The sequence below is a fragment of the Nicotiana tabacum genome, chromosome 8 (genome assembly GCF_000715075.1).
Source record: "Nicotiana tabacum cultivar K326 chromosome 8, ASM71507v2, whole genome shotgun sequence".
Classification (NCBI taxonomy): Eukaryota; Viridiplantae; Streptophyta; class Magnoliopsida; order Solanales; family Solanaceae; genus Nicotiana; species Nicotiana tabacum.
In genome coordinates, this window is record NC_134087.1 from 187,107,861 (window position 1) to 187,120,043 (window position 12,183).

General features: G+C 34.6%; 1 protein-coding gene and 1 pseudogene across 1 annotated transcript; both read right to left on the reverse strand.

The window, feature by feature from the left end:
- Positions 1-726: 726 nt before the first annotated feature.
- Positions 727-1,686, reverse strand: LOC142163449 (uncharacterized). Its single transcript, XM_075220735.1, has 2 exons — positions 1,342-1,686; positions 727-1,116 (listed from the first exon to the last, which is right to left on the reverse strand). Exons 1-2 carry the CDS (start codon positions 1,684-1,686, stop codon positions 727-729), a joined length of 735 nt encoding a protein of 244 aa, XP_075076836.1.
- Positions 1,687-7,128: 5,442 nt separating this feature from the next.
- LOC107800368 (pentatricopeptide repeat-containing protein At2g20710, mitochondrial-like) lies at positions 7,129-8,222 on the reverse strand (annotated as a pseudogene).
- Positions 8,223-12,183: the final 3,961 nt, after the last annotated feature.

Below are 12,183 nucleotides of genomic sequence, written 5' to 3' on the forward strand. Positions count from 1 at the left end.
TTTAGTAGTTCTAGTACTACTCAATGGAAAAGACTGTCTCACATGTCTGGCCATAGGACAAATATTACAATTATCTATTACACACTTGCAATCCTCCAATTTATATCCCAGAAGTTCTTTCAATGATCCTCCAGATGCATGTCCTAATCTTTTGTGTCATAGAGATATGTCCTCCTTAGCTGCCTGAACATTCAGCCCTTTGACTGTTGGTACATTGTTATAAGTGTTTAAGGAAGCTCTTGGTACTAGCAGATAGAGTCCATCTTTTTCCTTACCAATCCCCCTCACTTTCCCATTTGAGAGGTCCTGGAACAAGCAAAAGTCAGGATAGAAAGAGACAAAACAATGTAGGTCCCTTGTTATCTTTGATACTGAAAAAAGATTGTATACAATTTCTGGGACATACAATACATCTTGCATTTCCCCTGTTTCTGTGATTTTACAATTCCCAACATGTGATACAATTGTACACTCTCCATTAGGTAAATGGACTCTTTTGTCTCTAGTAGGACTAATATTCTTAATATTTATTAACATCCCTAAATCTGCTACCATATGATTTGTTGCCCCTGTATCAACTATCCAACTCCATTTTGACATCTTAGCCATAAAGGAATGAGCTGTACCTACCATGTTTTCCATCATATCTTTTTGAGTGTCTTTGCTGAGTAACTTCACAATCTGATCATACTGATCCGATGTAAGTTGTGGTGCTTTTTGCCAATTTTATTTCTTGATTTCTTCTGGTATCTCTCCTCTTCTTTCATCAACACCTGCAAGGTTAGGATTAAAATTTTCAACTTGGACATTATATGCAGTATTTGTGTTCCCTTTCTTCTTATTTTTGAAGTCTTGAGGATAACTAATTATCTTGTAGCATCCCTGTTTTGTGTGGCCTTTCATGTGACAAAAATCACATTGCACATTCCAGTTTCTCTTTTGCTTTTGATAGTTCTGATAATTTCCTCCTTTACCAGCTAGCATGGCAGCTAAGTCGACTCCTTCACCCACAGTAGAAGTATTAGTCACAGATCTTTGACTCTCCATTTCAATAAGCATTTCATATGCCTTATTGATGCTTGGTGTTGGGCTAGTCATAAGAATCTGACTACGAGCCTGTTCATAATTGTCGTTTAGACCCATTAGGAACTTCAGCACCTTCTGCTTTTCCATAAACTCAATGAAATTCTTCGATCTAGCACATCCACACGGAGGAGGAACCATGCTATCAAATTCATCCCACAGATTTTTGAGTTTAGAAAAATATACTGAGACACTGTCTGTTCCTTGACTTATTGTTGCTATGGCTTTTTACAATTGATAGACTCGCGATGTGTTTACCTTATCGAATCGCTCTTTCAGATCTTCCCACACTTTTCTTGCATCCCTCGCATACAGTATGCCAGTAATCAATTCTCTTGATACTGAGCTCATGATCCACCCTAGGACAATTGCATTGCACCTATCCCATTGATGGCCTAGTTCTGCATCAAAACTCCCCTTTTTCAGAGTACCGTCGATCAAACCTAGCTTGTTATTTCCTAATAGCCGGATCTCCATCGCACGACTCCATGTGGAGTAATTTTCAGAACCAATCAACTGAATCGAGATAATCGGAGCTCCGGTGGTGTCCGATGGGTGAAGAAAAAGAGGATGATTGTGGTTGAGATCTGTTTTTACCGCCATTCCTAACTCTTACTCTCAAGCTGTGATTTGAGGTTGCGATTACTATGGATTCACCAGGATCTTCAGATTTGAATTGCAGTCACGATCTGGAGCTCTGATACCATGATGATTTGCGTGAATCAAATGGAGAACGACAGTTAGACAGAGATGAGAGAAGAGAGGAAGAAAGAGCTTTGCTCTGTATTTCTGAGATTAACAAAGAAAGGCTATTGTTACATTGCCTAACTAACCGCCTATATACACATCACTTTCTAACTAACTCACTAACTCACACGTGTACAAATATATATCCTATTTAACAAAATATAATAACAAATATTCTACTCCTATTCTATTTCTACTAACTGATATTTACAGCTTATGTAATCCCCATATCTCAAATGCCAAGAAACCTATTTATCTTTTTTCTCATTTATTTGTAATTTTCTCCTTATTATTTATATAAAACTCAATTCAATTTCTGTTTAAAAAATATGCTTCATTTTCTTCATAGATTTGACTAATTTGCGTTCCTTAGGAAAGATCAGAAAAGGAAAACGCTTCTTCAATGCAGTTTTGTGTTCTTAAAATAAGTTCACATCTTCTTGGGTATTGGCACTATATTCAAATCATTAATGCTTCTATTGCAAATTAAAATTGCATATGCAAGATTCTTCATGTATATGATGTTGAAAAAGATAAGTCAGATGCTTCTCATTAATCACTATCAAATATCTAAAGTGAGTGCTTTTTTACTTTCCTAAGCAGGATTTAAACTCGGAGTACACTTGTGATGTTAGTAGACAAATTTCCTAAGAGGTGTGCAGTAGAATGGAACTTTATTCTGCTTACAATCATTTGGGTTACATCTATATCAAGGCCTCAAGGGCTATATATGGACATACTAAAGAAGAACAACCCTAATGTATATATGGTAAAATATTGTTCCATTTTTTTCCTTTTGCATTATTTTATGGGTGCAATATCTTTTTTTTTTATTTAGTTTAAGCTGAAATTGGTGTTACTTAATGTTTCTCCGTAATCCTTAAAGCTGGTGGTACTGGAGGATTAATATATATGTATCTATATATAAATATAAAGCTTGGAATTAGCAAGGTGATGTGGCACCTTTATCTGCACAGCAATTATAATTATCTTTTTTCTCCTTTTTTGGCATTTTAACTGCCTTTCTCATTCAATTATTACTTTTAAAAAGTCTAAAATTCTGTACATTAAATAATGAACAACCATTATGTCTTTTACTGTGGAGTCCAAAACATTAACTCAAAGCCCAATAAAAGAGACGTTCGTTGGATCTCTTTTCTTCATTACACTATTTTCCCCCAAATAGAAGACGACAAACACAAGAAGCCAAATTGGAGCCACTGGTAGCAATCGGAGTTCGAAGAAATCAGCGGATACTTCATGACTTTGCAGGTATTTTTTTTCTTTTTGGTTTCTAGGTTGTCCTAACTGTTTTTACTCAATTTTGTTGTTATTTATTTTCGGAACAATTTGAGAGAATGCTATGACTACTATAAATATTGAAACTCACATAGAGCATTGTTGGCTGAAGTATTGTCAATCTTTATATTATTCCAAAAGAGGTCTTTTTGTAATTAGAACGATTTGTTGTTGTTATTGGACTTCTCATAATCTTTTCCTACGTTATAGTTTTGCATGAAATGTTGGTTTGATTTGTTCAATTTTTGGTCTATCTGTTGTGATTTGGTGCTATTGTGGGTTCCACATTGCTCTGTCCGATCTTGTTGGTGTTTCCACATTGTACTTTGGTTTTTATGGTTTGTTTTTATCTTTCCCCACTCCTACAAATATGGAGGAGCCGAAAAGGTTTGGTGGTGAGGACTAAAAAGAGCCCGAGAACTATAACTCAATTTATTAAGCTTGGGTTTCTTCTATCCTATATCGAAATTAATTATGTATCAAATCTTTTAGCTACTGTTATGGCACTAATACACTTGAATTTTCATGGTATAACTTGGGGGGTTTGTATTACATGTATCGTTCGTTTATTGTCTGCTGTTTTGAGGTACCTACATATGATTGACTTTCTTGATCTGTTCTTTTCTTTTTTTTCCTTTTTACATTAGGTTTTGGCGGATTATGAGTCCAAGCTATTTCTCTTCTTCTTTCTTTCCATTTGGCTTTCGCCGTGTTTGTCTTGAGAATGGGATTTATGTTAAGAGAAAAAGATTGAAAGAAAAAATAGTTACCAAAAGGATGCTCCTTTTTTTTTTAATTGATGAAGTAAGATGTTATCTTACTGACATCAAGAAGTTACTACGAGTACTTAAAGTGAGGTGTTAGTTTCAAAACAACATGTTCTATACTAACTCCAGTGAGTTTATTTGAACATATATAATAAGTTGTATGATTGATTATATGGACATGTTTGTGGAGATCAATATCGGCAACTGAAATAATTATTCAAGGAGTTTAAAGACTCAAAATTAGCTTTGACAAAGTTAATCCTTTAATTGTTTTGTAGCTATTTGATTGTAATGCTACATGCTTATTTATGCTCTACTCTGTTTTTGTTATGATTAGGAATATTGTCCTAATCCAATTAGAAAATATTTTTTCTTAAATGTAATCCTTTCTGCAATGCAGGTGGAGTAGATGTATCCATGTATAACAGTAATTTGGAATCACTTTGTAGATTAGAGTTAAAATAGCCGTTTTCCCATTTTATTTGATGTAAAACATTTGAATCATACTGCCAAAAGATATAAAAATGAAAAAGATATTTTATCTTTTGTTCTCATTTTTCCTTTTTGCTTTAGCAATCATTTTACCACTGATATGCTATATTGCATGCATTCAAGATGGAATTTGAAAAGATTAAACCGATATATTTAATTGATTTGTAATGTTGTATTGTATCGATTCTTTTTCTATTCCTGACTGTTTCTTTTACCTAATTAATTTGAATAATATGTATTAATTTCTACAAACTTCTTATAAATATCGTTTACTCAATACAACTTCATGCGCTATACGGTACGACTACTAGTTGTTAATAAGAACTATAAAAGGATATTTGTTTCCTGTTTTTGTTTATTTCCTATTTTAGTTTGTTCATGTGTGTCTTTCTCTTATATATATATATGTGTGTGTTTTGTATGTATAGCCTTATATACTTGCTTTTTTAATAAATTTTACCATACTTGTTTTTTTAATTTTACCATTTCAAATAATTTTAAGATTATTAAAAAGACTCATAATATAGATGTTTGAACTAATTATATAAGCTCGGCTAATTCACTAGTGTATGTATAAAGGAGGGACAAAAAAGTGATGTGGCACCTCTTAAAGACTAAGATTACTATTTATCTATTTTCTTCTTTTTTGGATTCTTCTTCCAATTTTTTTGCTTTATCTTATTTATTAGAAGCTCAAAAGTCCTTATAGGAAAGAAAAAACTATCTTCATATTGAAGAAGCGTCCATTCGATGACATCTTAGAAAGAAGCAACGGTCACCTAAGAAGCATCCGTTCAAGCAACCCAACATTTTAACTTATTAATGGAGAAGAAAAGTCTTACTAGAAAAATTGGTAACGGAAATCAAATGGTAAGACGAATTGTGTATATCAAAAATGTTGTTGCTACTAAGTATTATTTTAATTTACCCCTTCAACTCCACATCAGTTATGATTTAATAATTGTAACTGTTATATACTTATAAATAACCACATTGAAATCTTTTTCTTCACCATTGCCTATTCTTTCATATCCACACCTCATAAATCCAAATTCTTGAAAAACTATTTTACTGATATATTTGGTATTTTGCTTTCGGGTCCCCGCTATAATAACAACAATGTAGTTTTTCGAAATGCATGGGCATGGTAAAATAGAATTGTCTGTTCAATTGGGATTCCAAATAAGGATTTGGTGAGTTTCTTTTTGGTTTCTCATTAAATTTTACTGTTTGCGAATGACCTATTCATTTTTATCTTATTATTTTCCTTGTGTAATCTCTCCTGTCGTTTATAGAAGATTTGATGGTGTTTTGAGATGGTAAAAGTAGATACTAAGAGAGAGAAGCAGACTTTTGGAAAATTTTTAAAAAAAATCCTTATGGTCTCTCTTCTGATCAATTTATAAAAGAATTGATGGTGTAAATAGATGGTACAAGTATTAGGAGCAAGAAGTGGATATTTTGTAATAAAAATTTGGATGAGAAGTTTCGGCAGGGGCGTTATGAAAAGAAAAAATCAAAGGCAAATAACAAACAAAAAGATTAAAAAGTCGTTATGGAAAGAGGTATAGGAAAAACTCTCATCATATCAACACCTCTTTACTTCCCTTTTCTCCTTTTTCTCATAAAACCCTTTTGCCAATTTTGTCATCTTCCATGGACTTGTTTCTCATAAAACCCTTTTGCCAATTTTGTCATCTTCCATGGACTTGCCTTATATTTTATACAGTTTCAAAAGTTTTAAATTTTATTTAAAAAATAAATGAATGCGTGATTATGAAGAAAAAAATGGTAACCCATTTAAGAAAAGTTATATGATCAGTCACCTTTTAATATTCTCTTATCGATAGTCATCTTTTATTCTAACTAATCTTTCTTATGTTAGCCCGAACAAGCCTGTTGGATATTGCGTAAAAAAAGTTCTCTAAGTACGAAGCCCGGAGGCATGTTTGTTTATGCACATGCCAGAGTTAGAAAACATATTACAGTATATAATATGGTTTGGTAAAAGGTACCAGTATTAATTCTATTTTTGATGTTAAAGTTAAACGGATTAATGTAATCATATAAATGCTTATATCTTTAAAATATAGCTATCTTTTATCATATGGAATTTCTAGGCTGGATAAAAAGATTATAGATCATGCATATCAAATTCCTATGAATATTTATCGAGGTAAGTTGTTTATACTATATTTAACACTTTCGTTACGTAGTTGTTCTTTATATTTTAACATTAAATTTATCTCTCATTACATATGCAATTAAAGAATATGAAGTTTTCAGAGATGTGAAGTATACAAAAATCTCACAAATGCAGATTGAGTATTTGAAAAATGAGCAAGTACGATGGAGAACCCAACTATATAAAAGAGTTTAACTATATCATATGCATGTAAAGAATGGCTGCAGATATATTTGTATATGTACAAATAATATGGTATTGCATTTACATATTTTGAATTATGTTGTTTCAAATAAATGGTGTTAAATGCCATGAATTTTTACATGTCGCCCTTAACACAGAATGAAAAAAGTACAAATCTATTTGTTTTATATTTTTTTTATTTATTTATTTCACATATCTCTTTGTTTTTGGAATTCTTAAATAAACATATAAAATTATAATTGTAATATTTTGATCGGAGAAGATAAAATGAACAAAGAGTAACGTCTAATTCTTTTAATTATAAAAATTATTTAGTCATATTTTAATTTTGATTAACGACTGGGCGTAGCGCGGGTAAATTAACTAGTTTAAGAATAACATTGGTTGACGCAGTGGTGTTGAGTAAGAGTTAACAGGTTAAATTAATCTACACTTGAAGAGTTATTTTACTCGCCTTTGAAGCTGTTTCTGAACTCAATAAATATAAGCAAAAGCTAACATTCTAACACAAATAATCCTCCATCCAGTACCTTAGAGATGTTCCTACAATAGTCATGATCCAGTCTCCTCACGTTACGTTCTTCTGTTTTATCAAGTTCTTCAGACCCATGTTTTACACTTCTAATGCAGTTTTCAAACTTTTCATACTCTGCTGAGAAGAGGCAAGCAATCTTTTAATCTCTTGTTCTCTTTCAGCGTCTCCATTCGACTGCAAGTAATCAACACAGGAAGCCAAACTGTAAATGTGTGTCTTCAACCTTGGCTCACATGCCAAGATCACTTTCTTCAATGCTTCAACTGCCTTCTCCATCTGATCGTGTGAACAATATCCGACTGCCAGATGATCCCATGTTCTAAAGTTTGGCCTCTTCCCACTCTCCAAGAGTCTTTTTATGATCGATTCAGCCTTTTCCAAATCACCCTTTCTGCAGTAAATGGCTATGAGCAAATTTGGAATTCTAATGTCAAAATATATATGGTTCACTTCCCACTCGGCAAATATCTTCTCTGCACCATCAATATCATCTAACTTTTCCAGTCCACATATCATGGAAAGATAACTTGAACTGTTGACCTTACCTCTATTCTTTAATTTGTTCCATATACGATAGACATCATTTTTCTTTCCCATACTAGCATACACGGAAAGAACGATTTCATTAGCAAGCCGTGCACTTTTCCACTTACTTAGGTGCTCGCACTTTTTCAATACCTTTGAATTTCTACATCGCCAACTTAAATGTAACCCTTGGCAGTGGGGTCCATTCCCATAAATGAAGAAGAAGAAGAAAAATAATTGTGATAAAGACTTCTAAGTCATTTTTGGCAGCCACCATTTTTGTTGAATCACTCAAATGAAGAGTTTGAATATTTCTTTCTTTTGATGTCACTGATGATATTTGTAGGGATATAGAATCTCTATAAATAGAGAGCTTCTGAGCCATTTGTAATACACCACACAGAAGGGGAAGCAACACAATAGTTGCAGAGAGTATTTCTCAGGCATTGTGAGAAATAGACTGTGTGGAGGAAAATAGAGAGTGAGCGATATTGTAGTGAGGTGAGAATATCAAAAGAGGGTTATTTCTTTTGAGTGTTGTAGTGGTCTTTGGAGTATTTTATTCTGACCTACAAAGTGTAAAAAATTTTACTATAGTGATATCAGTTGCTCTTCTTGACCGTGGTTTTTCCCTTATTCAGAAGGATTTCCACGTAAAATCTTGGTGTCATTATTGCTGCATTTCTATTCTTGTTGATTTAACCATAACTTAGTGTTTCGCATTTATCACTAATATCGTGAATATTATTTTTGCGGGTCTATTATTCCCAATAAGTAGTATCAGAGCCAAGGTTCTGTCTGAGTATGCTCTGTGGTTGCAGCACAGTTTGAACTTCCACATCAGAAAAGAATTACTTTGGTCTCCTAATATATAGTATTTATATTTGTGATAAATGATGGAAGCCAACACTAGTAGAATGATTACTTTGAATGACACAAATTATGTCATTTGGAAGGGCAAAATGAAAGATTTGCTCTATGTCAAGAATTTTCATCAACTTGCCTTCACCACTATAAAGCCTGATAATAAATCAGATGAAGAGTGGAATTTGTTACATAGGCAGGTTTGCGGCTTTATTAGACAGTGGGTTGACGATAATGTTTTGAACCATATTTCTGGGAAGACACATGCTCGGACCCTATGGGAGCACCTTGAAAGTCTGTATGCTCAGAAAACTGGAAACAACAAGATGTTTCTGATAAAGCAGATGTTGGATTTAAAATACCATGATGGTTCCCCGATGACAGATCATCTGAATAATTTTCAGGGGATCATAAACTAGTTATCTGCTATGGGCATTAAATTTGATGAAAAAATTCAAGGCCTGTTTCTACTTGGTTCCCTACCAGATTCTTGGAAAATTCTTAGAACTTCATTATCAAATTCTGCTCAGGGTGGTGTGATCTCTATGGATTTTGCCAAGAGCAGCCTTTTAAATGAAGAAATGAGAAGAAAATCTAAGGGTTCCTCCCCATTAGATGTTTTGGTGAATGACTCTAGGAGGAGAAGCAAGAATTGGGGTTCTCAAAATAGAGAATATAATATAAACAAATCCAGAAACAGACTTAAAGATATTGAGTGCTATCATTGCGGGAAGAAAGGGCACACAAAGAAGTTCTGCCGGATTTTGAAAAAGGAGAATAGAACAAGGAAAACAAAAAAAAATTGCAATCGTGTGGCCACCGTCACTACAGAAGATCTTGTTACTGTCCTTGATGTGGATCTGATAAATATTGCTTGTGATGAGTCAAGCTGGGTTGTAGACAATGGTTCCGCATCTCATGTAACATCAACGAAGGAATTTTTCTCATCCTATACTCAGGGTGACTTTGGAACTTTGAGTATGGGTAATGAGACTGTATCTAGGGTGGCTGGTGTTGGAACGATTTGTTTGAAAACTAGTATTATAACTAAACTAATTTTAAACAATGTAAAGCATGCACCTGATGTTCGTTTGCACTTGATCTGTTGGTATTTTGGATGATGACGGATATGTCAGTACCAATGGTGGTGGAAAGTAGAAGCTCACTAAGGGTTCCATGATTGTGGCTCGTGGGGAAAAGCGTCGTGATCTATACTAGACTACGGCCTCTACCTATGTTGATATGGTGAATGCCGTTGAGAGCAATAGCTCTTCAACATTATGGCATAAGAAGCTTAGCCACATTAGCGAAAAAGGACTAAATATTCTGGCCAAGAAGAAATTATTGTCAAATTTTGAAAGTGCAAAATTAGAAAAATGTGAGCAATGCTTGGCTGGAAAACAAAAAAGAGTTTCGTTCCAGTCTCATCCTCCTTCAAGAAAGACAGAGTTGCTTGAGTTGGTGCATTCAGATTTATGTGGTCCAATGAAGACAAGGACTTTGGGTGGTGCACTTTATTTTGCTACCTTTAATGATGATTGCTCAAGGAAAGTTTGGGTCTACATCTTGAAGATTAAAGACCAAGTATTGGGTGTCTTTAAGCAGTTTCAGGCTTTAGTTGAAAGAGAAACAGGAAAGAAGCTGAAGTGTATTCGTACTGATAATGGTGGTGAATATTGTGGACCGTTTGACGAATACTGGAAGCAACAGGGTATCAGACACCAAAAGACTCCTCCTAAGACTCCTCAGCTTAATAGTTTAGCAGAAAGGATGAAAAGGACCTTGATGAAAAGAGTCAGATGTTTGCTTTCTGAAGCAAAGTTGCCGAATTCCTTTTGGGGTGAGGCTTTATTGACCGCCGCACATGTTATGAATCTATCCCATGTGGTTGCTTTGAAAAGTGATGTTCCAAATAGAGTTTGGTAAGGCAAGGATGTTTCCTATGACCACTTGAAAGTGTTTGGTTGCAAAGCTTTTGTACATGTACCTAAAGATGAGAGGTCAAAATTAACTGCCAAGACAAGGCAGTGCATCTTCATTGGTTATGGCCTTGATGAGTTTGGTTACATGCTATATGATCCAACTGAGAAGAAGGTCGTGAGAAGCTATGATGTTATCTTCGTGGAGGATCAAACCATAGAAGATATTAACAAAGCGAAGAAGCTAAAATCTCCAAGTTCTGAAGGTTTAGTTAATCTTGATCAAATTCCTCATACAAATGTGGATGACGTTGGTGGGCTCAATGATGATGGTGATGCCCAGAACCATATTCTAGATCAGCATATTGATGGTGATGGTGATAACAATGCTAATGTTGATGAGGTAAATGCTCCTACTCACGAAGTTGTGAACGAGTTAGATATTCCACTCAGGAGATCTTCTAGACCTCGTACTCCTTCCTTCCGTTATTCACCCAATGAGTATGTATTACTCACTGATGGGGGAGAACCTGAATGTTATGCGGAGGCCATAGAAGATGAGCACAAGGATCAATGGATTAAAGCCATGCAAGATGAGATGAAATCTCTGCATGAGAACCATACTTATGAGTTAGTGAAATTGCCTAAGGGCATGAGAGCTTTGAAGAACAAGTGGGTGTTCAAAGTTAAAGCTAAAGAACATAGTTTGAAACCCACATACAAAGCTAGATTGGTTGTCAAGGGATTTGGTCAAAGGAAAGGTATTGACTTTGATGAAATATTTTCTCCTGTCATGAAAATGTCCTCCATTCGGACAGTTCTTGGTTTGACTATCAGTCTTGATTTGGAGATTGAGCAGATGGATGTGAAGACTGCTTTTCTTCACGGTGACTTAGAAGAGGAGATTTATATAGAACAACCTGAAGGTTTCAAGGCAAAAGGTAAAGAAAATCTTGTATGCAAACTTAAGAAGAGTCTATATGGATTGAAGCAAGCTCCCAGACAGTGGTACAAGAAGTTTGAGTCTGTTATGGGGGAGCAAGGCTACAAGAAGACTTTTTCAAATAACTGTGTGTTTGTACAAAGATTTTCTGATAATGATTTTATCATCCTCTTACTATATGTGGATGATATGTTGATTGTGGGCAGGAATGCTTCCAAGATTGACGAGTTGAAGAAACAGTTGAATAAGTCTTTTGCAATGAAAGATTTGGGTTATGCTAAGCAGATTTTGGGCATGAGAATTACTCGTTCGAGAAACGAAAGAAAGCTTTACTTGTCACAGGAGAAGTACATAGAACGTGTACTGGAGCGCTTTAATATGAAAAGTGCTAAGTTGGTTCGCACACCCCTTCCAGGTCATCTGAAGTTGAGCAAGAAGATGTGTCCTACAATAATGGAGGAAAAAGAGAGAATGGCCAAGATTTCTTATTCCTCTGTTGTCGGAAGTTTGATGTATGCAATGGCATGCACTCGACCTGATATTGCTCACGCAGTTGGTGTTGTGATCAGGTTTCTTGAAAATTCCAGAAAGGAATATTGAGAATCAGTCAAGTGGATACT

Excerpts from the sequence above, each read along its gene's own strand:
- LOC142163449 (XM_075220735.1), bottom strand. The coding sequence starts at position 1,686 with ATGGCGGTAAAAACAGATCTCAACCACAATCATCCTCTTTTTCTTCAC. Across the intron at positions 1,117-1,341 it reads TGAAAGAGCGATTCGATAAG|GCTCGTAGTCAGATTCTTAT; the intron begins GTAAACACATCG and ends AATTATGAACAG.